The sequence below is a fragment of the Artemia franciscana genome, chromosome 5 (genome assembly GCF_032884065.1).
Source record: "Artemia franciscana chromosome 5, ASM3288406v1, whole genome shotgun sequence".
Lineage (NCBI taxonomy): Eukaryota > Metazoa > Arthropoda > Branchiopoda > Anostraca > Artemiidae > Artemia > Artemia franciscana.
Window position 1 is genome coordinate 39,354,728 of NC_088867.1, and position 27,710 is coordinate 39,382,437.

At 34.0% G+C, this 27,710-nt stretch overlaps 1 protein-coding gene across 1 annotated transcript in view; it reads right to left on the minus strand.

Moving 5' to 3' along the window:
- The window catches only part of LOC136027388 (ATP-dependent RNA helicase DHX8-like), a 73,565-nt gene that overhangs the window by 8,319 nt on the left and 37,536 nt on the right, over nucleotides 1–27,710 (minus strand). The window contains exons 7-11 of the mRNA XM_065704579.1: nucleotides 21,431–21,638; nucleotides 17,663–17,887; nucleotides 15,401–15,582; nucleotides 7,199–7,339; nucleotides 5,223–5,516 (exon numbers count right to left, since the gene is read on the minus strand). Coding sequence (XP_065560651.1) covers nucleotides 5,223–5,516; nucleotides 7,199–7,339; nucleotides 15,401–15,582; nucleotides 17,663–17,887; nucleotides 21,431–21,638 — 1,050 coding nt within the window. The remainder of the gene's footprint in view (nucleotides 1–5,222; nucleotides 5,517–7,198; nucleotides 7,340–15,400; nucleotides 15,583–17,662; nucleotides 17,888–21,430; nucleotides 21,639–27,710) is intronic.

The following is a 27,710-nucleotide window of genomic DNA, read 5'->3' on the forward strand; positions in this document are numbered from 1 at the left end:
TTGATAGAATAGCATCGCCAAGTGCTGAAAACCATGTTGCGACCAAGATGGGCCCAGGACTGCACAAAATGTCCATTTATACTGGAGGTCCCAGGGACTTCTTGCTGTTCGGTTTTAAGTCGGCTAAAGCGCTTCGGTGTAGACTTGAGAAGATATGTTGATACCTGCCCTGCATTGGTATCCGGGATCATTGCTTTTCCTGAGGCAAAAAAAAAAAAAAAATGATTTCAATGATTTAAAGAACATGAAAACTGGAACTTGGAATGTTACGACGTTAAAATATGACTATCGTACCGACATTTTGACTGATAAATTCCGACGATTCGGACTGGATTTATTAGGAGTTTTAGAAACTCATATCCTAGGGGTAAAAAACATGAAATTAGGTGATATAGAATTCATTTACTCGAGGAGGAAGGGTGGGGTACATAAACAGAGAGTAGGGCTAATGATGAACAAGGAAGCTGCTAAGTCTTGTTTAGGCTGGGAAGGTATTACTGATAGAATACTAATTGGTCATTTATTACTAAAAAGTTCAGGGTATCAGTTATAGTAGTATATACCCCTGTTGAACCGAATGACGGAGATACTAGTGACTCAGATGGATTTTACTTACAGTTACAGGAGCAAATAAACAGGGTCCCAGGTAGAAATATAGTGTTCTTACTAAGAGATTTTAGCGCCCAGGTTGGAAGAAATTAAGATGGACGGTATCCTAGCCAAGTTGAATTTGGTGTAGTAAAAGAAAACAGTAATGGCTACAGACTCTTGCAATTTCGTAGGTATAACAATCTAGTTACAACTAACACGGTATTTGTTCATAAAATGGCCCACAACTTGACATGGTATTCATGTTATGGTAAGACAGCAAACCTTATTTATATTATGTTATAGTAAACCAAAAACTGGCAAAATCAATACAAGATACTAGGGTATATTGGAGTGCTGTTATTGATGTTAAAAATAATGATCACCGTCTAGTAGTGTTTAGGGTTAATTTAAAGCTGAAATTTCGGAAGGGTAACTACCTTCCGGTAAGCTATGATGTTGGTAGACTCCAGGATGAGAATTTGAGAAAACTTTCCAGGAACAGTTGAATACTAAGAGTTTAAAATTTGACAATGTGGAAGATGGTCGGAATAATTTTAGAAAAATTGCTGATGGTGCCTTAGGGAAGCAAGTTAAGACTGCAGCTAGGAATATTAGTGAAAGAACTATATGTTTAATAGAAAGGAGAAGGGGTTTGTACAAGAATTATCTGGGTGATAGAACTTGTGAAAACTAAAGGAATTTAAAGTAAGTGAAGAAAGCATTAAAATACAAACTAACGAGGTGTGAAATGGAGACCATGGATAAAATTGCCAAGGAACTGGAAGATAATGCTAGATGGTTTAATAGAAAATATTGGCAACTTAATATTGAGAAGCAAGTTAAACTTGAGAGGGAGTAGTTAATCCGGGCTTGTCCTAGTTAAAGATAGGAATGGGGCAAAAAATTAAGTGGTAAGGAAAGAGTTAAAGAGAGATGGGTAGAACATTTTGAGAATGTGCTAAACCGAGATACAGTTGCAGGGAAAGATATAGAGGAAAATGAATAAGTTTGTGATACCTTGGATGTGAAGGAAGATTTTTTTGTGAGGAAGAATATTTTGGTAAATGAGTTTCTTAGATATTGTGGCTCTGAGGTTAAAAATAAGTAACTGAAGATTATGAATATGATTTTTGAAAAAGGGGAGTTGTTAGTAGTAGAAGTAGTATTAGTGGTAGTTTTTCATATTTATCCTCTTGCTACTAACAACTTTATAACTGCACAAGGATGTATTTTCTATTAAAATTTGAGTCTCAATTTTTAAAAAGCAACATCTGATTACAAGTCTTCACAGGCCCAATTCGAACAATCAGATATCATTTTCTTTGTCCTTTTTTGATTTCCCCCCCCCCCCTAGATTTGAAAAATGTATTCTTGTGTATTACCATTAAAAAAACCAAGAAAAACAAATTTTCAATGTGATTCAATATGACGACACTGACAAAATGTGGCACTACCTTAAAAACGTCTCAAATTGGAATAGTCAGTATTTACAAATCATTTTCATAGTAAATTTTACGGAAAAAGAGGCTGTCAATTTTAACTAATTTGTTATAATTACTTATTTCTCTGATTCAATGAGCCAACACACACACACACACACAAAAAATAATAATAAAAAATATGACACTGCCCTACAGATTCCATAGTTTGGCATTAGAAAATCACCGTTTTCAGATATGAACCGACCTGCGATATGTTATATACTAAATTTAGACGTTTGGCTGGTAAATGTCTTTATATTTAGCATATTTAGGGCTGTTGGCCATATCCCAAGACTGGACAAATTTCTTCGCGTAGTCTTTAAAAAGGGTAATAAAAATTAATATAGTTCTAAATTATTCTATTAATAATAAAAATTAATATAGTTCTAAATTATTCTATTAAGTTTTACCGACCATTATCCGCAGGATTAAATGTAATATAATTTATTTGTGCTTAAAACCCATAGGCCATGGCAAAAAATATAAACCAAAGAACAATCTCACAAAAAATTATAACATAACCTACAAAAACCAAGCTCTATGATCCATCGCGAGACAAAGATATCATGCCGAACTTCTGACACTCAATAAAACATTCATCCGCACGCACTCTCCCTAACCAATCAAAACCAATATTCTCCCTACCAAATACTTCAATTCTCCAATCATTCAGTTCTTCACATTCACAAATAAAGCTATACACTTTAACTCAAACCTCCACACATTGGACAAAAATATGGAACCAGCCTATGACCTTTCTCTCCCGAAAACTTTCTTCTTTGGCCCGGTGGCAAACTATCTGCCCTCATCTCAATTAACAACTTTATTTTCTTTTTATTCAAACCCACCTTAAAAAATAAACATCGTCCCAAATCTCCCTCGACCGACAATAGAGACAAAGTGAATTTTAAAGCGAGCGCTGAGCCCGCCATGCCTGTATTTCCTGGTCCTGTAAAAGCCTTTCAACTAATCCACTTACTTGGTCTCTCATACCCTCAATTTCTAAACTATCCCTCCACATATGGCTTAATCCACACCGATCTAACATACTCTGAACTTGGTAAGACTAACCCCCTATCTGAGCCACACTTCAACATTCCTATATAAGCCGCCTTTGTCGTATCCGTAATCAGTTAAGCAAAATTACTTTTGCTTAAATAACTTAAGAAAAAATATACTTTGACGGAAATTACGTAGCCGCGGCGTTTCAGACACAATTATGTCCTGAATATCATGTAGGTTACTACCTAGAAATGCCACAGACAACCAAGACAACAATTGCTTGATAAGAATCGTAATAATAATTGTGTTCTACCCAACTATCTTACCACAAACTGTATATCTAAATCAACTCGAGCTGATACTATCCAAAACTTTAAAAATGAAATTTTTATTCCGAATACACGATGATTCAAAACATGTAAGCAACATTGAATTTAGTATTACCTAATAAATGCTATGAGCTTGACAGAATTCACCTAATTATAGAAAAACAGAGAGAAAACACTCCCAAATAGGGGGGGGGGCAATCTTGATGAACATTAGACTATAATATTCAGAATACCAGATAACTATGTTACAGAAATGTCTATGTTACAGAAACGTCTGCTGACAATGTCTCAACCCAATGAATTTAAAAAACTTGCAGAACTTACTCCCAGGGGCAACGTCTATAGTAACAAAGAATATGTCAACCCTCTCGTTACCAGTTTCCGAATCAACCCTGATGACAAGGTTTTTTGGCAAGTGGATGGATTTAGAAATCATTGAGAATTAGTCAATAGTCAAAGAGAATCTACTACATGCGATACGCAATCAAAGGGTCAGAAAAAAGAACCGACAATGGTAGTAATTTGCAAAAGAGTTCACATTGCGTCAATGCATAAAGGTATACTCTCACGACAAAAAGTTCACACTACATTAAACTGATTACAAAAACAAGGTCACAACATTCTGTATGTATACATTCTTTAGTCCCCAGCTAATCAATTTATATACAAAGTAAATACGCCTGACCTTAGCTAGTAATCCACATTCAGATCGTATTTTCTCTTGTGTAAACAGGTGTGATAAAAATGAAATTAGCTTTGACCTTCTTGAGAATCATTTTTTTTTTACCCCGTGACAAGCACGTAAGAACACTGCATACCCTGGCACTCCAAGCATAAAAAACCTGCTTCGATTACCACAAAGATTTTCCACTCCAACTACCCCCATGTGCAGTACACTCCTTCTACAATCAATTAACCACTCAAATCTTTTTAATCTTTTCTTCAGCTCCGTTTTTAAAAAAAAAACTTAAATCCTAAAACTGGCAATATGCATAAACAGCAGGGTCCTACCACGCCGAAAAAGAAATTGTTGTTTTTCGTTTCTTTTAGCAAAGAGGAATCGTTACCACTAGACTAAAGCATCTTATAAGTCTTCTTTATACTATTTAATTTTTCAAATCTTGCGTTTACTACTTACAAAAATTTAAGAGAATAAGGTAAAATAGACATTAAAATACTTATCATCACAGCCCAATACAGCTTCTTATTACTCTTTTCAATATAAACTTATAAGAGGCACACTGAAATGATCAATAGCTTTGAATTGAGCCTTTGAACATTTCTCTACAGTGTTGCAAGGGTGCGAGTTCTATTGGCGGCAATTGAGAAGGGTCTCGTGCCCCCTTGTTTTTGCCCATTCTTAAATTTAGAAAAATTCATTTCTTGAAGTCTTTTCATAGGAAAAGACCCCTTCAGGGTATTTGATTCTTTTAATGTAAAAACAACCCAAAGTATAATTTTCGGGTCAAACAATACTTTACGATATCATTATTAGGTCGATTTTATAATTATAAAAATTCGATTTTAAATGCTAATTTAAAACAACTCTCTATCATGTTGCAATAGCCGCTTTTGACTTTTGTTAGTCAATAGGCGATTTATGAATAATATTAAGGGGTCTGGAAGGGTTAAAAATTGTCAAACTCAGGATTAGAGTCCTGACGTGACATAATGTCATGTTATTGGATCATCACAATGTCATGGAGTTTAGTCAATTTTAAATTAGCCAACAACAGTTGCTCAACTTCACCTTTTTTGCACCAAATACACAATGATCTCATACTGGTAGCGCAAAAGTTAACATATTCAACTGACTTACCCTTCTTCCCAGTCTGGTAAGTAAACCTTCATCATCCAATGCACTAAGAGAATGAAGTAGTTCCATGGCCATAATCAAACTCTCCACAGGCGGTGCGTCCATGAAATCGAAATTTATCAAATCATTGATCCCCATGGCTTTCAATTGTAAGACTGTTGAGGCCAAATTGGTTCTCTGAATTTCAGGTACTGGTGTCGGAAGCATTTCGTCTCGGTAAGCCCTTTCCGTATAAAGTCGGTAACATTTCCCAGGTCCAGTTCTACCTGCACGACCAGCTCTCTGTTTGGCGGCTGCCTATAACACAGTGAACACGTCAATAAAACAGTCAACACAAGTGCACGGGCACAACATTAATGGGTTAGGATAACAAAATATAAATAAAGCATAATATAAATAATACTAATAAAGCAAAATATAAACAATGGTACAAAAACTTTAAAAGATTGAACTTAAATGATAATACATACATACATACATACATATATAGATATATATATATATATATATATATATATATATATATATATATATATATATATATATATATATATATATATATATATATATATATATATATATATATATATATATATATATATATATGTATATATATAATGTATATAATAATGTATATATTAATGCAATACTTATAACAAAACTTCCACACAAAAAAAGAAATACGTGACATGCTAAACCCATATGCTCCCCTTCCACCCCGATTGACCCAACTGATTACGAGCCTGAGAAAATTTGCTCAGTTTCAGGGAAGAAAAAAATGGGTAGGATCTCGACGGAAATTACACTAATCAAAATCAGCGCATTATAGAACCTTATTACGTTAATTCGAAGATCCTTCCCCAAAAATTCAAAATTTTTTGAACTCCAAAACAAACACATCTTTAGTTATTTTTTCTATATATTCAGATTGATTTTCTATAAAGTACTTTGGTCAGGATGGGCTTTTGAATCCTCCATTCCCAACATGAGCTGCAAAACTCATAGGTAAGGCTCCAATTTACAAACATGTTATGGCGATTTTACGACTACTGTATATTCGTATAAGAAAAATTTTATTTCCTTTAATCTCTATTCAGGTATAGCCTCTGAAGGCATAAAAATAATATTTAAAAAAATATATTTTCATATTTTATTTAAGCACAAAATATTATTTCTGTAAATCGTGAAACTACTGACATAGAGGTTATCTATATTATTCCAGAAGAATTTTTCAAAGCTTGCACACACAGTCAATTCAAAATAAGATAAATTCGTGCTTTTACTTTATTGATTTCTATAAAATAGACCCACTATTTGAAACAGACTTTTTTTTTTACAACAGCAAGTTTATTTAAGAAATGTTATTGCTAAAGTTGAAATAATCATTTTTCTTTTCTGTATTTAGACTATGGGCTACATATGTAAAGAAATAGGAAATTAGGTGAATGATTTTTTTAATCCTAAGTCATAAGAGCCTGGATAAAATAAGAACTGGATAAAAGCTATGTACACATGCCCTTTCCCTCGGTTTCAGAGGTGGCACTGCCGCGTCTTGGCAGTGCCACCCAAAACATATTCAGATAAGCCGAAATAAACAGCTACCAGTCCTGAATCAGCATCAGACTGTGGTTCTGCTTCATCTGAGTTTTTTAAGTACGCCTTTTTAAATTTCCGGCAACTATGGGTTAGATTCAGTTCTTGGGTTAGATTCAGTTCTTTAAGCTGTAGCTACTGCTGGAACTATGACACGCTGACTATGCAAAATGGATGGCTATTAATATAGATATGGCTCCAATCGCTATAAGATGAAGGGCTTCGTATAAAACCAAACTCCCCGCTTCTCAAGCATAAGAAAAAATAAGTTTCGTGAAATCCAAAAAATACTAGCAATATAGTTATTTTATGTAAAAAAAAGGAATCTGTCCAAGAACGTTAGAATGTGACCTTAATGTAATTTTGTTATAAAAAGAAATCCTTACTTGTGAGATAGGTGTCACAACCAATGAGTCCATACCGGTCTTGGAGTTATACACCTTTTGTTTCACAAATCCTGGATCAACCACGTAATAAATCCCGTCAATTGTTAAAGAAGTTTCAGCAATGTTTGTTGCAATAACTACCTACAAGACAAAACGACAATATACGGGCCGAACACGTGCAAAACTCAAATGGAATAAAAGAGAAAAGTAAGAAATGAGTATACGAAGGAGTAATGTATTACAATTATATAAACTACACAAGCTAAGGGTATTAAGGTGAAACTTTCAAGCAATATTAAGGCGGATATTGAACTTAATCAAAAGGAACTATGATCATGTAGATTGTCAATAGGGTGACAAAGCAATATCACAATAACGGCTTAAATTATTAAGTTAGACCTTTTAGGGTAAGTTGTGGATGTATTTAGGTAAGGATGTATTTGCGGTGCGGAAAGTACACTTAAAGCTTTCATTCAGGGTGGTTTTGACAGGTTCACTTTTTGGTTAACTGAACGGCTAATATTACTTTTGGGTTCAGAGGGACGCAAGAACGACTCGCTACCACAGCTTCTACCACTTTTGCTAGTACACAAGCTAAGGGTACTAGGATGAAGCTATCAACGAATATTTAGGCAGAATCTGATCTAAATCAAAACGAACTATGATCATGTAGATTGTCAATACGGTTATAAAGCAATATCACATTAACAGCTTACATCATTAAGTTAGACCTTTCAGGGTAAGTTGTGGCAGATTTTGAACTAGCCAGAAGACATTATGTGTATACTTTTGATACTACTTCCACGGTTACTGTGACTAATGACACTAAAGGGCATTAAGTTGAAACGTTTAGAAGGAGTTTCAATTAAACAAAAAAACTATACGCATACAAGTATTAAAAGAACATATAAGTAATATCATAGGCAGCGCTGCTCTATCATAGCTAGCAATATCATTGATATTTTAAAGAAGCTAATTTGGATGACAATTCAAAGTTCTAGCACCCTTTTTAAGAATCAAAAGTGATTGGAGGACAATCAGCCCTCCTCTTTAGCTCATAATTTTCCCAACACTTCCAATCAAAATTTGAGATAGCTATTTTGTTCAGCATAGCTGAATACTATTGTAACTGTATCTCTAAGGTTATTGCATAGGTCAACCCCCCAGAGTTATGCAATTTGCCCATTATGTTTAAAGACAAAATGTTGCCTTAATATTACATCAAAATGCACTGTATTAATTCTAATTGCCAATAAGGCATCTCAGCAGTATCCCAAGAAAGACTGAGGGTATCATGTTCAAACTTTCGGGGCTACTTCTAATACTACTTCTTTTCTTAAAATTTAACCAAACCAAAAGAGTGTAAGTGTGCCCAAGCTGTCAAAGATTATAACTAATTTTTTTTTTGCGAATTGTATTAAGTTTTCTATTTTAAGTCAACTAGAGGAGGTATAAAACTAAATTAAACACTACTATTTGTGTCCAGATTTTTAAAAGGGTGTATGTTGTTTAAAATTGTTAAACATTTTTTATTCAGCATACAATAGCAGACCACACTATAAATTTTTAAAGAAAAACCGTAAGATGTAAACTATTATTTTCTTTTTCCCTGAAAAGACTATGTCAATAAATAACAAAAATAAATTAATTAAAAAAAACTTTTTCCACAAAATAAGTTTTGCTAAGAAAAGTAAAGAACTCCATTAAACCAAAAATGAGCAAAAATCAAATCAAATAATCTACCAAGCGTAAAACTATCACAAGTCAGCATCGATAAATAAATGAAACCCAATTCGACCTAAAATTACAATAAATAACCGAGACAAACTCAAAATGAGCAGAAATTAACACGAGTAAGGCTCAAAACCCCTATGCCTTCCCAAGGCCAGAATATAATTTGCACTTTACTGTAAATTTTTTTTTAATGTTTTCACTTTTATAACTTTAATAAACCAAATATTATTAACATTTTATATAATAAATATCAGCATATGTATATTAAACAGACAGTGCACATTCATTTGTATTTTTTTTTTTTACAATAAAGTGCAAATTATGTTCTGGCATTTGGAAGACATTAAAAAAACCTTATTAGTATTTTAATAAAAAAAAAGTCGATAGAAGAACCCCTCCTAGATTTCAGAAAGTATATTTTAACCCATCAATATTTTTGTTACTCAGCGTCCCTGCATTCAACTAGCTAATTAGAGTTGGGTTTTTTCTTACTGTCATGGGTCTATTTTTAGTAAGATTTGTCTGTTATCATTTTCGCATGTAATTTGTAATTTTTTTCCTGGTATTTGAGATTCTCAAGTTAGAAAAAAAAAGATACAGAATAGATTGCGCAATAGAGACTAGGAGAAATAAACATGGAAAGAGAGAGAAAAGCCGATACAGAAGTCGGCAGGTTTTCGCCAGGGTTAGCGACTTGCAATTCTAGTATACAGGCCCTACCATTCCATAACATTGAACACTACTCTGTGCAAACTGTTTTGGTCGTTATAGGTGAGTTTGAAAGTGATTGCTAAGTTTCTTCTCGTCAGCTTGGTTTCCAGCAAGAATTTAGGTATCCCAAAGCTCTGTCTGATGCTACCAGATTTCTCCTTTAACTAAAGAATTTAAGTTTTCTGTTATGTCTTTGACGACTTGACGGCATCCGGACCTTCAACTCCCTTATTTACGCGGCCATGTTTCTGTTTACAGCTAAAAAGGGTGTATTTTGTTGCATCACTAAGTTTTCCCATACCATGTACTCCACAATTAAATCCGTCCGAAGCTTCTTTTGAAATCTAAGGCACCCTAAGATTGGAGAACCCCTGTCCAAAAGAAGCCCACCGAGGTGAGACTTTTTCTTCCGTTTTTGTTAGAAACTGTGTTTATTTAGAACCAAAAACATAACCGATCTTCTTGCAATTCAAATACCTCTTTTGTTTCCTATGCAAATACTAGCTGTTGGGGTGGCGCTTCGCGCCACCCCAACATCTAGTTGGTGGGGGCGCTTCGCGCCCCCCCCCCAAGCCCCCCCGCGCGCGTAAGTCGTTACGCGCCATATTAGTTACGCGCCATTGTAGTTGTGTCCCTATGTCCCACCTGTGAATATAGATAGATATATATATATATGTTTTTAACTACGTAAAACTTGCGAATATACAACATTCTTTGCTGTCCCATTGTCTGTGCATATAAATAGATTGTCAGGTTTACCGACTCTTGAACATGCAACATATAATGGTCCATGGGAAAACAATCCGTATTCAGATCTATACCTCATGATTCTAATGATTGCCCTTGAGCTTTGTTGATGGTGATTGCTAATCGACCATTCCCTGAGTCGCCATCGTCATTTATATATCCCCCTGTGCACCCCGGCGTCCCCTTTGTAGTTATGTCCCTGTGTCCCGGTCGTCATTTATATTCCCTGTGTCCCGGTCGTCATTTGTGTCCCGGTGTTCCAGTCTGTGATTTCTCGTTGAGTGTCCCGGGCGTCATTTATATTCCTTGTGTCCCGGTGTCCCGGTCGTCATTTATATCCCCCTGTGCCCCCCGGCGTCCCCATTGTAGTTGTGTCCCTGTGTCCCGGTCGTCATTTATATTCCCTGTGTCCCGGTCGTCATTTGTATCCCGGTGTCCCGGTCTGTATATACATTCGTTTTTTAGTTTTGTTTTTCTCCTTTATTTTTTTCCTTTTTTCTTTTTTTTCTTTTTTAGTTTATTTAGATTTTTAGATTTTTTAGTTTTTTTATTAGTTTTTAGTTTTTTTGTAGTTTTTACCATTTTTTAGTTTTTTTAGTTTTTTTTTTACTTATGTCCTGGTCGTCATTTATACTCCCTGTGTCCCGGTCGTCATTTGTGTCTCGGTGCTTTGTTGATTGCTAATTTATATTATATTTATATTTATATTTTTTATATTTATTAATATTTTTTTAGTTTTCTTTTTCTCTTATTTTTCAGTTTTTTCCCTTTTTTTTAGTTTTTTCTTTTTTAGTTTTTAGTTTTTTTTTGTTTTTTACCTTTTTTTTAGTTTTTTTAGTTTTTTTAGTTTTTTAGCTTTTTTAGTTTTTTTATTAGTTTTTAGTTTTTTTTTAGTTTTTGCCTTTTTTTAGTTTTTTCAGTTTTTTTTAGTTTTTAGTTTTTTACCTTTTTTTAGTTTTTTTTAGTTTCACATTAGTTTTTTTATTAGTTTTTAGTTTTTTTTTTAGTTTTTGCCTTTTTTTAGTTTTTTCAGTTTTTTTTAGTTTTTAGTTTTTTACCTTTTTTTAGTTTTTTTTAGTTTTTTAGCTTTTTTAGTTTTTTTTCTTTTTAGTTTTTTTTGTAGTTTTTACCTTTTTTAGTTTTTTTTCTTCTTTTGAATTAGTGTGAAATAATTCAGACGTCATATGCGGACAAACACGACGTCACTCGACAGACAGACAGACAGACATAACCCACAAACAACTTATTTTTATATATATTTATTCATATTTTTTTAGTTTTCTTTTCCTCTTTTATTTTTCAGTTTTTTCCTTTTTTTTAGTTTTTTTCTTTTTTAGTTTTTAGTTTTTTTAGTTTTTTACCTTTTTTTAGTTTTTTTTTAGTTTTTTTAGTTTTTTAGCTTTTTTAGTTTTTTTTATTAGTTTTTATTTTTTTGTAGTTTTTGCCTTTTTTTATTTTTTTCAGTTTTTTTTTAGTTATTAGATTTTTACCTTTTTTTAGTTTTTTTTTAGTTTTTTAGCTTTTTTAGTTTTTTTTCTTTTTAGTTTTTTTTGTAGTTTTTACCTTTTTTAGTTTTTTTCTTCTTTTGTATTAGTGTGAAATAATTCAGACGTCATATGCGAACAAACATGACGTCACCTGATCCATCCACAGATCCACACACAGACAACTTATTTTTATATATATAGATTATGACTAACACTAGTGGAGCTATTTAAATTTTTGGGAATTCCCAAAAGTCTGCAAGATGAATACCTGAAATATAATTTAAACTTTAGAGCTTTGAATCTTTGTATCAATCAGTTCGGGGTAACGAATTGTAAGTAAGGAGCAAATCGGTCCAATAGTACTTTAGGGGATTTTTATGTAGGGGAGGGGGGGTTTCTCAGGGTAGAAATTGTCCATGAAGGAATTTTTACCAGGAGATATTTCTTTATCACAAGGGATTGAATCCTTTGTAGTAAATAGTTCGTAGTAACGAACTGTAAGTAAGGATCAACTCGGCCCAATAGTGCTCTGGGAGATTCTTACGTGGGGTGGGGGGAGTTTTTCACGGTAGTAATTTTTCATAGGGGGGTTATCACCAGTAGGAATTTTCTTATCGCCAGGGAATTTCCGCTTGTATCAAAAGAGTTCATGGTAACGAACTATAAGTAGGGAGCAAATCGTCCCAATAGTACTCTGGGGTATTTTTACGTGTGGGGGGGGGATTCTCACGGTAGAAATTTTCCACGGGGGAATTATCACCAGGAGAGTTTTCTTTAGTACCAGGGATTGAATCATTTGTATCAAACAGTTCGTGATAACAAACTGTAAATAAGGAGTAACTCGGAGCAATAGTAACTGAAACTCAAAAAACAGAATTATGGCAATTTACATCAAAAGAATTGGATTTTTAAACTCATTCTAAATATATAAAATTCATTAAGGTTAATGTTACCCATCAAAAGCTACAAGCCTGAAAAAATTTGACTGATATTCGCAAAAAGCCGGAAACACCCAACTATCCTCATTCCCACACCCTTTTTTCCAAAAGTCGTCCAATCAAAATTTACCCATTATTTGGATATAGTACATATTATTGGGAAGTACAGACATTTTTCAAAGGAGGGATTTTCTAGGGGGAAATTTTACAGGATGGAGGGGGAGGATTTGTCGAAATTCATACACGAAATTCGGTTTATTTGTCTTACTTTCACGTTGCCGACCCTATTTTACATGTACAGATGCTCTGGGCGGTCTTGGCAATCTCGGGGGATTTTTACTGGGGGGGGAGTTTCTCAGGGTAGAAATTTTCTACGGGGGAACTACTACCAGGAGAGATTCTCCAAAAAGAAAACTTGCGCGGGAAAACTTTCCATTAGGTGGGTGGGGGGAGGTTTCCGTGAGGAATTTTCCACGCAGGGGGGGATGCCACCATGGCCTAAAAACCATGAAAAATTAAATAAAAAAAGTCTTCTATCAAAATAAAGTGTGCTAAGGAGTATTTTTCAGGCGGAATCGTCCGTAAGAAATTTTCTGGGGGGGGGGAATTCGCAGCGAGGATGAAATTTTCAGTGGGGATGGATTTTACACGAGAGAAACTTTACATAGAGGAATTTTTCGTGGGGATATATTTTCCATGGAGGGGGAGAGGGATTTCCTGGATTATTTGAAAAACGATCAGAAATTAAATAAAAAAACAAGTTTTTTCCACTGAAAGTAAGGAGCAACATCAAAAGTTAAAACGACTAGAAATTATTCCGTATTTTAGGAGGGCTGCCTCCTCCTCAGTACCCAGCTCTTTACGCTAAAGTTCAACCTTTTGTCCCAATTCTTTAAGAACGATTCCTGAAAAACAAGGGCCGTTTAATTAGAACCAGAACCTTTTTAAAGTACTTAAAAACATTAGAGTAAAAAGAGCGGTATTGAGGATGGGTGTTATTTGTTCGTTTCAAGTTTTAATATTGTTCCTACTTAAGTAAATAAAAAACTTGCTCTTTTTGTTTAATTGATTTTGGAATACAGAATCAAAGCCTTATTTGTGACTTCTGATCATGGTCGTAACGATTGCTGTAACCTAAAAGAAGAATGGTAACTATGGTTCCGATTAGTCTTAATAAAAAAAAAGCTTATTGCAAAAACAAATTTAAGGGATTTTCGAATCATAGCCTAAAATTTTTCAAAAATGGTGTCACTCAGAAGCGTCCCACTAGACGCTTCAGTTCTCTGGCTTAAACAACAAAGAAAATCACTTTTTTACATGAGTATCACTGATGTCTCTGTTCTTCTCCTTCTTCACTGCTAGCTGGTTTCTTGAACTTCACAGAGTACTGTTAAAGTATCCATTTGAAAGGAATTTCCTGCTGCCTGATTCCTTGTGGTTTGGTCTCTACTACAGCCAGCTAAGAAAAAACCAAAGGCTTTTTCCGTGAGTGGTATATGACGTAATTATTGCTATATAGTAGCTCGAACTTTAATCTTCCTTCTCAGGAGAAATCTATAGCCGTAATACTGAATGCAGCAACTGTAAGCAGTATTCTTATTTTCAATGATATTATAAATATCCAGACATTACCAATGGAGCCCCGGGGAGCAGTAATAAATTATGGAATTTACTCATAGTTCACTCTTTATTTTCAGAATTCCTTTCATGTTCACTCGGTAGAAAATATCCTATACCTGAAGTTCTTCCTTTCAGGTTAAGTCGGTAAAAATATCCTATACCTGAGGCTCATTAGTGGTGTAACCTCATACCCATCATACCCCATTCTCATACCCGTCAACTCCTGATAAGCGAAATTTCTCTTTAAATTGTTAATACTCGTGCACCTAAACAAAGTTTTTCTGATGGAAGCAATTATTCCATTCCATTCCAGCAACTATTCCAACATTTTGTGTTCCATGTGGAACATGATAGACGACATTCGATGCCGGAAATATCTTCGAAATTTCCTATATCGTGTCTTTTTAAGATTCCCAGCATTTCTAATCTAGAGATCGCACCGAAAAGATGCCATTTTGTGGGCACCATATGACACTTTATTATGGCGTGATCAATTCAAATTTATAAAAAGCGATTAGATATAAAAATGAGCTTTTAAATGAGCCCTGAAACACCTCTCTATGATGTCCCTGCTAGTGGTGAACAAAGGGGACGCATCAATAAAAAACCATGCAAAAAGTAGCTTTCATTGTTGTTCAAGGTTTTCGACAATGGTAGTTCCAATCGTGCATCAATCCTATACCATTTCTAAGGGATTCTAGGCTCTTTTCAACATTCCGGTGAATTTGTTTTTGAAATAACATTTTATGTTTTTGAAATAATCTTTTAACATTAAGATTAATCAAAATAAACCAGTGAATCAGCTGAATTAGTTATAGATGAAAATTTTTTCTCAATATAGAGTATGAGAGAAACGCGTATTTTTTCAACTTTTTCAACGTATTATTCAGTAAAAGGCCAACGACAATAATATACATCAATATACAACATAAAAATGCTTGATTCAAAAGATATTGAAAACTAACCTTTCTGGAGCCAGGAGGGGCAGGGTCAAAAATCCTAGATTGCATTTCACTAGGCAATGCTGAATATACGGGCAAAATAATCAATTCAGGTACATCCGGTCCTAGTGATTTCATTCTTTCAAATAAAATTTCACAAGCTGTATCAATTTCTTCCTGACCCGTCAAAAATAGCAATACATCACCTTTAAAGATAAAATAAACAAAATTAGCGTTTAAAACCAAAAACCTTTGCTCAATTTTTTCAGTCTAAAGATTTTGAAGAAGATAAAAAAGACCGAAGGAGACGAGTTCGATTTAATTTACATATTCCTAAATAAGTTTGTTTGTATAGTGCATCTTTTTTGAAGTCCTAAATTTTAATTGCAGTAAAAGAAAAATTTCTAATCAAGTGCATATTTTCAGTTAGTCTTCACAATCACAACAAGGATTCAAACTAATTTTACACTTTTTAGACATATTTTTCATATATTACTTGAAATGTTCGAAATAAATACCGTTGCATGTTTCAACAGTCTCATCAATTTTGGGGCCAACATTCGGACTTTTGCCAGAAGTAAAATTGAAAACACGTTCATGTGGAAAATAACGTTCGTCAATTCTAAAACGTTCGTAATTCGTCACTAAAGAGCAATTCAAGAGTCACACAATGTTAAAATAATAAATGAAATGTTAAAAGAAAAAATAAATAAATAAAAGAACAAAAACAATCAAAGACTATTTTAAAGATAGTTTTTTTTTCTCTTGATGTAATCTGTTATAGTTATATGAAGAGTAAAACATCGCTCAAACGCCAGCCATGGAAAAACTGACAAGTACATATTCAAATTTGATATAAATTTTATGTCAATGAATTTCGACAATGAAGTTTGACATGATTTTGATGTTCACTTTAATTCCTTAATTCAATTTACTTTTCATTTTCTATATTCACTGGGACTAATTAGGAGCATTGTTTAGGTAAATTTCACGTTAAGAAAGAATTGGTCAATGCTATTTAAATTAGTTTGATTTGTAGCGTGATCCTAGTGAAAACACTTTCTAAAAAAAACAAAAAAACAAAGAGAGGTAAAACTCAATCAAAAGCCAACAAACGAGACTGCGGTCAGTAGAGAAAAAGATGAAAGACTAAAACAACGCGAATATTTCGCCTGGATGCAAACTAGGCGACCTCAGCACAAGTTACCTTTTTTTGTCATGGCTGGCCATTTCGGCTAAAGAGCTTTCATTCAGAACACCTTCTGAAATGATACATTCGGAGAAATAATAAGAAGAGAGCACAAAATGACCATTTTCTCTAAATGCATCCAGAGACACACAAATACCTTTTTTTTCATCTCTATCCAAAGTGTTTCCTTCCTTGCCCACTACAACGTTGTTTCACGGACAGACTGAGGGTTCTGTCGTGTTCCGTACTCGGAACACGTGCTCCTTCGGCTAAGCATCGGGGGAGAGCAATGTCCGCATTCTAGGAGCTGTTTGCTCTTATAATTTCCAGAAATTAGAAAATCAAATTTTTTCTCCACCTTTCCCTCTTTTTCATACATATATTTTTTTGTTATTTATTCGTTTATTCATATATATGTGCTACCTTTTTCTTGCCAATGTTTTTTACTGCTTTGGCCGTTTAACTATAGCCGTTGTCTATTTGTTATAACAAATTTCTTTTTTCTATTCTACTTCTTTTTTTTTACATTCTATCCTTTTGCTTCTTTTTTCTACAATAGTGTTATAGATTTAATTCATGAGTTTACCCTCACCCATGCAAGCTAATATTTCTTCTGTTGAGGGAACTTAACGTATTCTTGTGCATTAGGTGCTTCTTCAATAAATCATTTCATCATCTCTTTATCACACGGATAGGGTAGTATGCGTCAGCAGTTCTGGCCTCTCTTCACCCAGGACAGAATCTCAGTTAACGCCTCCTGCCCTATCTCCCAAATAATTTCTGGCCAAATTTTAAGAGAATTTACATTTATTAACAAAGTTATTTTCAATTTATCCATTACCAATAATTTTTATTTAATTTTTTTTCTTATTTTATTACCTAATTAATACACCACTAACTATTTGCATATACTAACTGCGCTCTCCACTTTATTTGAATAAAATTAAAATTTCAAAAATTACAAAACGATTATAACCGCAAGAATATTTCTTTGAAGTTTTACGCCCTTAAAATTTCAGCACCCAGGATAATTGCCCTCTTTGCCCCTCCCCTAAAACCGCCTCTGGTATATAGTATGATCATGACGCAAAACATACCTGGTGGCTCGTTCAGATGAATCTGCATCACAGTAATGAGGGAGGCATCTAAATAATCCGTTTCTGGCTCTCTAGTATACAGGATTTCTACTGGGAAAGTTCGTCCAGGAATTGTGAAAATCGGCGCTTCAAAAAAATATTGTGAAAACTTCACTGCATCTAGAGTGGCAGATGTAACAATCAGTTTGAGTTCGGGTCTTTTCTTTACTGCCGCTTTCAAAAGACCTGTAATTACAGAATATATATATATATATATATATATATATATATATATATATATATATATATATATATACGCGAAGCAGACATAAACTATGAAGAAAAACAGTGATATAAACTCAAAAACACTACGGAAACAAGCAATATTTTGCAGTTAATCTTTAAACAATCTCTTAGCTATTTTGAATAGAAGGCTATAAGGCACTGGGTATCCAGGGCCAGCCAATGAATTTATCCCAGGGAAAGCACTAATGTGAAAGTTTCAGCTCCACTCTTTGAAAGCTAAAAATTCACAACATGTAGAAATGTTTGGAATATGTAGAAAAATGAGACAATCTTTTTAAAAATTGACTTATTTCTGATTTTAGCCCCCTTTCAGATAAGAGGGGTGACTGTGATTACCCCCTTGCATTTGCAGAAATATAAAGACTATAGACTTATTTTTGCTGCCTATACCATTTACAAATAGAGCCATAGATCACATCTTGTTTCCTTATTGCCGCCAATAGTCTACATATCTTCCATAAAAAAAAAAAAAAAAAAAAAAAAAAAAAAAAAAAAAAAAAAAAAAAAAAAAAAAAAAAAAAAATTAACAAAGAGAGAAAATACCTTAGTTATGCCCAGTTTGTTAACAAAAACAATTTAAATATCTTTGTTTTGAACCACCACCCTATTTTTGTTCTACTAATCCAAATTAAAAGTTTGATTATCCTATTAGGAATGCTTACCAATTACAAATCTTTAGACAATCAAACCTGTCAACAAAATCAACCACTACTTAAATCAAGAAAAAAAAAAGAAAGACAAAGGCCAAAAATTACCCGTGCTCTCTCCCTTTCAATATAATTATTCTAAAACAAACATCGTTTCTAACGTTAAATGCCCTTTCTAAATTCCTCCTACTCCTTCTATAAATATTACTCCTTTCCAGCTACCTACAATATCTATCATCAAAAAAAGATATATAACTATAATCCATTACAAGTTCCCCTTTATAATAAAAGGAAGATACGATTCACTCTCTCAAAAGAATGTTTTTTTTTTATGTTTGTCAGTATCGTATTAACAATCTCAAGACAGTAGGATTACTTTAATGTGATCCATAAAAGTCTAAATATTTTTGTGTATAATGAAAAAAAAACCACACGAATTAGACGAGTCTCATTACTAAATTAAACAATTAAAAAATTTAAAATAAATTAATATATAATAATTAATAGATACAACTGATAAGTGAATTAATAAATAAATTAAACGATTAGCTAGCCAATGAAATCAGGCTTTTAGTGATTTTGTCTCAATAAATTTTAAGGGAGCTAGACCGTGAAAAATCAGTTGTCCTATTAGCCGTCCCAATAACCTGAATGTTTTTTTCTTTCATTTAACAGCAGGAATACAATTATATTTTTTGCTGTGATGCCTTTCTATGCATAAAAAAAAAAACAAGAAAAAAAAAACAAAACAACATTTAAACAATAACAGCTTTTGAAAATTGATGTTTTCACTGCATTAATACATTTTTGTAATTATAATTTCATAAAATTTGTATAATTCTAAAAAAAAAAAAAAAAAATAGTTCCTTAAAAAGCAAGTAATGCAAAACAAATTAGGGTGGAAGGCCGAGAGTGACATTGTTTATTTTTGACTTTAAATCAACTTCGGGGAAGTGATCACAAACTTGAGAGCCATGGCTAACTAGAGTAAAGCCCAGAGTCTCAGTGAGAGGCAAAGCTGGCACACCCCTTTTTCTGAACTGTATAAGAATAAAGTGTTTTCAATTGTTGACAGACAGTCTATCATCCCTCTTGGAACAGAACTAAGGTATATAGGCATGGAGTAAGGTAATTCAAAAGGGGGAAAACAGAAGATTAACAACGATTCAATAAAGGTATTTTTGAGCTTTATACATCAACAGGCAAGCCCCCGTTAGAAACCAGAGGGAGGGGGATTAAGCGTTTGAAAAATACATTTTATCACTATCAACGAAGGGAAACTGTTTTCTTTTCAGGTTTTCCGAAGAAATTAAAAATCGTTTAGTGTATTTTTATTGAAGTCTTTTGGCATCGATGGGGTAAGTGTTCATCCAATTATCCATGGTAGCGAGCAACTGGTAAACCATGTCCCTCTTCTCATGTAGATGGTTGTTGTCCAAGGAGTTATGCCTTCTTCGTCCTCAATAGGAGATCTTACCCCAAATCCAAAGAAAGGCGAACTCATCACTCAATATTCGTCTTTCCGTCCCATAACAGTACTACTGCGTTTTGCAAGATTTTTGAACTGCTTTCCATTGACTATAATGCAAAATTTTATGTTCGATCCTTGAAAATGTAATTGACACCGCTATGTTACTTGATGCCGTAGCCGTCGTATACTGTCGATGTATATGTCGAGGTATACGAGAACCTCGTAGCTGTAGCCGTCGTATGCCATCGAAGTATACGTCGAGGGATACGAGTACCTCGTAGCCATCGTATGCCGTAGCTCTTTCGAGGTATGTACTCTCATCTCAAAGTTCGTCTGATAATTCATTCTTCATCTAAAGCTGACGACCCACAAGCGTCCTACACTGCTTCTTAGTACCCATCCACTCCCGATATTTTTTTTTATACGAATAAAGTTGAGAGTCAATTTGCTATTTCTTCCCCTTCTCTCTTCATTAATGGAGTTCTTAATGCAAAGTCAGCTCCCCCATCATCTTTCATCCTAACCCGCCCAAATTCGTCACTCATCTGCTATGCAGACTATATTCTGAAGTTGAGTCGTACTATCCAGCACAATCTGAGTATGCAAAGCTTGGCCTCGAATTCAATACCATAAAGTAAGAAGAAGTGTTTTCAACCAGAAAAAAGAGTCAGGAGCAGACTTTGCTCTCGGGAACAGCAGGATCAATCCAGCTGATTACATTACTTATCTTGGTCTCCCAATTAGCTCGTCAATAAAGCTTACACGACAACTCCTAATAGCTCCCATTGAGCGTCGAGTCGGGCTATCGTCTGCATCTTTTGTCACAAATCAGATACGCTTCAACCGTTTACCTTCTTCCGAAAACTTTTCAAAACTGTTGCCTAGCCGCATTATCTGTAAATTACACCTTCCCGGAAATTATTTACAAATTTAGTGAAGTCAGAACTTCATTCAGTTTTCTTCCGTCTCAAGAAATATCTTTTATTTCTCCAAATGGATTCGTAGTCCTTATCTTGCAAGAAAATTGAACACTGTTGACCTCATTACTGCCGTGGAAAAGCAAGTTTCTATGTGTAGTTTCCGTCTATCAAAACTGAGCCATCTTTTTACATGGGTACTGACACACAAGTCTGTTTAAGTTGTGATCTATTTTAGATTAATTTTAAAAAAAATAATTAAAAAAATAAATTAATTAAATTAATTTTTTTCTTTGATGTTTTGCTCTTTTTTTTATTATTATTGCACAACCTCCTCGTTTCTTGTATGAGGGGTTTTCAAATATATAAATAAATAATCGCCAAAATATTCCAAAATTAGAGAAAAGTAAACCGTAAAATAGTTGACAAATCTTGGATAAATACTTACCAAAGAGGACATCTGTGTGAATAGTCCTTTCATGAGCTTCGTCCAACATAATGCACGAGTAAGAGGACATTGTAGCATCAATCAAACATTCTCTGAGCAGCATACCATCAGTCATGTATTTGATGATAGTCTCATTACTTGTACAATCTTCAAAACGAATAGTGTAGCCTACTTCTTGACCAAGGCGACATCCAAATTCTTCGGACACCTAAAACATTATTTTAAAAATAAAAAAAATGTGACAATAAGCCAGAGTTCATTTTAAAGCGACTCAAACTGGACTGAATAAACGGTAATATTTCAACGTGCTTAATTTTATCATTATCATAACGCATACATACCCAAGAGCAGTGCTGCCAACGTACTAGATAGACAGTGCCTTTTTTTACGAAATTGTACCCAAAAGATTCTTTGCAGCACATTCATAGTACTCTACTCCGTTCCTATTTCACAGTAATAATAATAATAAAATACAAAAAAATGCTAGAATAAACTGAAAGGCAAGCACGCTTTTCCCAGTAATATCTCTAACCTCTCTCAGAAACCAATTTTGAGCGCTAATGATTAGTTTGAAACTCGTGGAGATTTATTTTTGTGCCATGTCAACAAAAATCACTTTTCATTCACTTGAATCCCAAAGAAATGAATTCAGGAGCCTTGAAAGAGTTGGAAAGAACAAAACCTGACCACGCAAACACAGCCCAAATGGACTAGAAATTTTGGATTGTATCATGAAATTTCCAAATCTATAGCATTGTGTCAGGATCTCTAAATTGTACCAAAAACGGTGCAGTTTCAACGCGTTGGCAACCCTGACCAGATTCTATCAACACATTTTATTATCTTTTCTAACAAAAGCTTCTAAGGAAACTACCTATTTTCCTCAAAGCTCTTTGGGGCTTTCAACCCCCCCCCCACTTCCTCTTTGCCCAATGGTTAATAGATGTATGAGTAGTAGGGACTTTGATTTCTTTCGATCATTTTTCATTTATATTGTTGCTTATCTGTTATTATTTTTAACTTTGTCATTTGTATTTTCTTATCTTTATGCCAATTTTTATTATTTATTTTATAGGTCATTTATTTTGATTTATTTACAATATATTTTATAAAATATTTGATTGAACAGGCAAGTAACTACTTGGACTTTCGCACGACCATAAACCCCCGTAGGTTTTTTTTTTTTTTGACTTGAACTTATAACTTTATCCTGATTATAGACCATACATGAACAAGCAGCCTATGCATTATGCGAACAATAATAAACTACTGATTTTAGTTCATGAAAGGGAGGAGGGTTAAAAATATAAACAAATCTATTTTCTACCGGTGTTTTCCAGTTGCTTTATATTCGGGGGGGGGGGGGGAGGGTGTCTGTGTGTCGGATCCAACTCGAGTATTCAAGCTCTGTCTTGATTCAAGTTCAGAAAAAGGGGACTTTGGACCTACATATAAATAATTTAAAAGTTAAGAGATCAAACTTGAAAAGCTTGCAACAACTTGGTGAAATTAATAAACAATCGTAAGGTCAGTTTGCTATGGCGGCTCAATAGTGTTCTGAGAAAGCTGAGAACACAAGAGAAAAACACTTTTGTTGGTCTTAACATTACTTTTAACTTCGTGCTACTTCTTAGTTTTTTCTTACATTTACTTTTACCATCGAAGCATTTGAATGACTAAATTTTCTTACCACCAATTCAAAACCAAAGAAAAATCCATGAAAATATAATTCGAAATGTTCCGCTAATTTCTTATACTTTGCGCTTTAATAATAAAACGGTACATTTAAGCAGTTAATTATATTCTAGTAATTAATTGGATATTTATGCAATAGTAGAAAAAAATACATTAAAATCCCTTTATCTGTTTTTGCTCTTGTAGGATTACGGAAATCGATTTATGATCATCTCATATTACTTTCTGTTTGTTACTAACTACTTCCACTTAGAAAAAAAAAAGAGATTTAAACTGCTCAATACCAAATAGTTGAAAACCACTAGACAATCTTCTCGCATTATATAATTTCGAATCCCATCTTTTGTAGAAAATCCTCCATTCAAGGTAAATAGAAAGACATATTTACATATATCCCACACAAACGATCAATATCCTCTGACCTAGCCTAACTTTTAATGAAAAGCTAGAAAAAAGCAAATACACTTTAGGGTTAAATTCCTATCACGTAGGATTTAAAGTAATCCGATAATAAGGGAAAAAAGAACAAATGAAAATTGAAAGATAGCACAGACATGGATAATGAAAAAGAGTTAGCTAGCATAAGTAAATGACGTAATCTTTGGAGCATAAATTAACCCGTATCACGTAGGATTTGAAATAATCTCATGCTAAAGAGAAAAACAATAAAATGACGGATAAAGAGTAGAAAAAAGAAGAAAAACATAAACTTGTTAAGGAGAGAGGGTTACCTTAAGTAGATGATATAGCTCTTGAACAAAAAAACAATACACAGCCGATAGGATTTAAAGTATTCTGATGCCAATGGAAACAGAAAATACTGAAGAGGAAAAAAGTGTGAAACAGGTTAAATGGAAAGATAAAAGAAACAAACAAAAATAAACAAAAAAAAAGAAAAAAAGAAATTCAAATTAAGAAATGTGGATTAAGGAACAAGTGCAGCTTCAGTTTTATTAATCATGGAACATGCATTAATTATGGTCAATGTCGCAATGTATCGATTGTTCCTTTTTATGTGCATCTTTTATTATTAAGGAAAGCATATAACTATTTTCGACGCTATGAAGGATTGGAAACAATCTAGACCAAAAGATTGCGAAATACTCATAGCTCGTCATTTGAGGTGAGTCACTTTTGATACATACTCTATTATCCGCAACGCCCCTTTGACTCTTTGCCACAATTCTACTTTTTAAATTAATTAAAAGCTTTAGCGTAAAGAGCGAGGCGTTGAAGAGGAGACAACCCATTTCATATACGGAGTAATTTCTGTTCGTTTCAAGTTTTAATGTCGCTCCTTACTTACAGTTAAAAAAAACTATTTTTTTTTTCATTTAAGTTCTGAACGTTTTTGAATTAATGCATGTTTGATTTTGGCTCTCCACCATAAGACTTGTCCAATCTAATTGAATTTTTGTATTGAATCAGATTAACAGATTATTAAAATGAAATTTGCATATTAATTCTTTTTTTGGCTAAATGGCTTTCTCTTAGTTTTGATCAGACGATTTTGAGAAATAAGGGGTGGGGAAGGAGGCCTAGTTGCCCTCCAATTTTTCGGTTACATAAAAAGGCAACTATAACTTTTAATTTTTAACTAACGTTTCTATTAGTAAAAAATACACGCAACTTAAGAATTAACTTACGTAACAAACGTTTATATTCTTATATTTTTATTATGTATATAAGGGGGTTTGCACCCTCGTTGATGCCTCGCTCTTTACACTAAGTCGTAAGTTTTGTCTCAATTCTTTAAGAATGACCCCTGAATCAGAAAGGCCGTGGAGTAAATAGTTGAAATTACTAAAAATACTTTAGCATAAAAAGCGAGGTATTTATCTCCTCCTAAATACCTCGCTATTTACGCTAAAGTATATTTAGGGCCCCTCATATGCGTAATAATCTCTGTTCGTTTTAAGCTTCAATGCTATCCTTACTTTCTCCTTAATTGAAACAAACTTTTTCATGTTTATTGTTTCATTGTTTTTTTTATAGCAGTTTTAGAAAATCCTGCGCCCTTTTCATTGAATTTCTCTTCCCCCATGATATATTTCTCCAAGGAAAGATTTACCCACATAGCCCCCTCCCCTCAGCCCCACCCCCAAAACCAAAAAAATCCCCCTGAAAACGTCTCTACACTTCCCAATAACGATTATTATATGTAAACACTGGTCAAAGTTTGTAACTTGCAGCCCCTCCCCCAGAGACTGTGGGGGAGTAAGGCATTCCCAAAGACATAGTTATTATGGTTTTCGACTATGTGGAACAAAATGGCTATCTCAAAATTTTGATTCGTTGACTTTGGAGACAAAATGAGCGTGGGAGGGGGCCTAGGTGCCTTCCAATTTTTTTGGTCACTTAAAAAAGGCACTAGAACTTTTCATTTCCGTTAGAATGAGCCCTCTTGCGACATTCTAGGACCATTTGGTCGATACGATGACCCCTGGAAAAAACAACAACAAATAAACACGCACCCGTAATTTGTCTTCTGGCAAAAAATACGAAATTCCACATATTTGTAGATAGGAGCTTAAAATTTTTGCTATAGGGTTCTCTGATACGCCGAATGCGATGGTGTGATTTTCGTTAAGATCACGGAATAGGGAAGAAAATAGGGGTTTACCCTATTTTCCAAAATAAAGCAAATTTTCTCAGGCTCGTAACTTTTGATGACAAAGACTAAAGTTGATGAAACTTATATATTTAAAATCAGCATGAAAATCCGATTCTTTTGATGTATATTTTAGCATCAAAATTCCGTTTTTTAGAGTTTCGTTTACTATTGAGCCGGGTCGCTCCTTACTACAGTTCGTTACCACGAACTGCTTGAAAGTTAGACTCTGTCACAACTCTACTTTTTAAAATAATAAAAAAAAACTTTAGCGTAAAGAGCAAGGCGTTGCGGAGGGGACAACCCCTTTCATATACGGAGTAATTTCCGTTCGTTTTAAGTTTTAATGTCGCTCCTTACTTGCAGTTAAAAAAAAACTTGTTTTTTTTTATTTAATTTCTGAACGTTTTTGAACTAATGCATGTTTAAATTTTGGCTCATCGCACATGATTAAAACGGAATTTGCATATCATATTTTTGCTAAATGGCTTTCTCATAGTTTTGATCGGACGATTTTGATAAAAAAAAAGAGGGAGGAAGGCCTGGTTGGCCTCCAATTTTGGTTACTTAAAATGCAACTAGATTTTTATTTTTTTTTGTACGAACGTTTTTGTTAGTAATAAACATACGTACCTTACGAATTATCTTACGTAACGAACTTCTATATTTGTGTATTTTTATTACGTATATTAGGGGGTTTGCCTCCTCGTCAGTACCTCGTTCTTTACACTTACGTGGGAGGAAAGATCCTCCCACGTAATCCCCTCCCCCCGACCCACCGCCATCCCAACGCGAAAAAGTCCCCCTGAAAACGTCTGTACACTTCATAATAACCATTACTATATGTAAACTATGATCAAAGTTTGTAACTTGCAGCCCCTCCGCCAGGGACTGTGGGGGATAAGTCGCCCCCAAAGAAATAATTATTAGGTTTTCGACTAAGCTGAACAGAATGGTTATATCAAAATTTTGATCCAGTGACTTTGGGGAAAAAATATGCGTGGGAGGGGGCCTAGATGCCCCCCAATTTTTTTGGTCACTTAAAAAGGGCACTAGAACTCTTGATTTCCGTTAAAATGAGCTTTCTCGCGACATTCTAGGACCACTGGGTCGATACGATCACCCCAGGGAAAAAAACAACAAAAAAAAACAAATAACTTCGCATCCGTCATCTGTCTTCTGGAAAAAAAATACAAAATTTTCACATTTTTGTAGATAGGAGCTTGAAACTTTTCCAGTATTCTATGACTTTTAGGGGGTGTTTCCCCCTATTTTCTAATATAAAGCAAATTTTATCAGGCTCGTAACTTTTGATGGGTAAGACTAAACTTGATGAAACTTATATATTTAGAATCAGCATTAAATTGTGATTCTTTTGATGTAACTATTGGTATCAAAATTCTATTTTTTAGAGTTTCGGTTACTATTGAGTCGGGTCGCTCCTTACTACAGTTCGTTACCCCGAACTGTTTGATTATTTTAAGCAGCTTGGCATTTTTTGTTTTAAGAAGATTCCTTCAACAAATTATTTCCAATACAGTCGAATCTCTATAATTTGAATCTCTCGACAATTAGAAGCTTTTTCACAGTCCCTTGAAAAAAAACTTGATAAATTGAAAAAGAAACACCTTGATAATTTAAATTCTTAACGGGGACATCCATATTGGCATTACTCGTATAAAAATATATAAATTCTGTTGGAGAGCATTGATAAAAGTGAAAATGTGAAAATAACAGTTGTGACCTATATAATTATGATTGATGAGGCCTGGAAAAAAATGTCAGTTCTACCACCCTATATAACTGCTTAAAAAAGTAAGGTTCCTAAGGAAGCAGAAATACCCGCAAGGTTATCAGAGTCAAGAGATTTAAAAGGATTCATTCCTCTAGACACAAAGTGGTTACTTCTACCAAGCTATGATGAGTTTATCTTTGAGGATTTTGTTCGCATGGACAATGAAATTGCTGTCCATG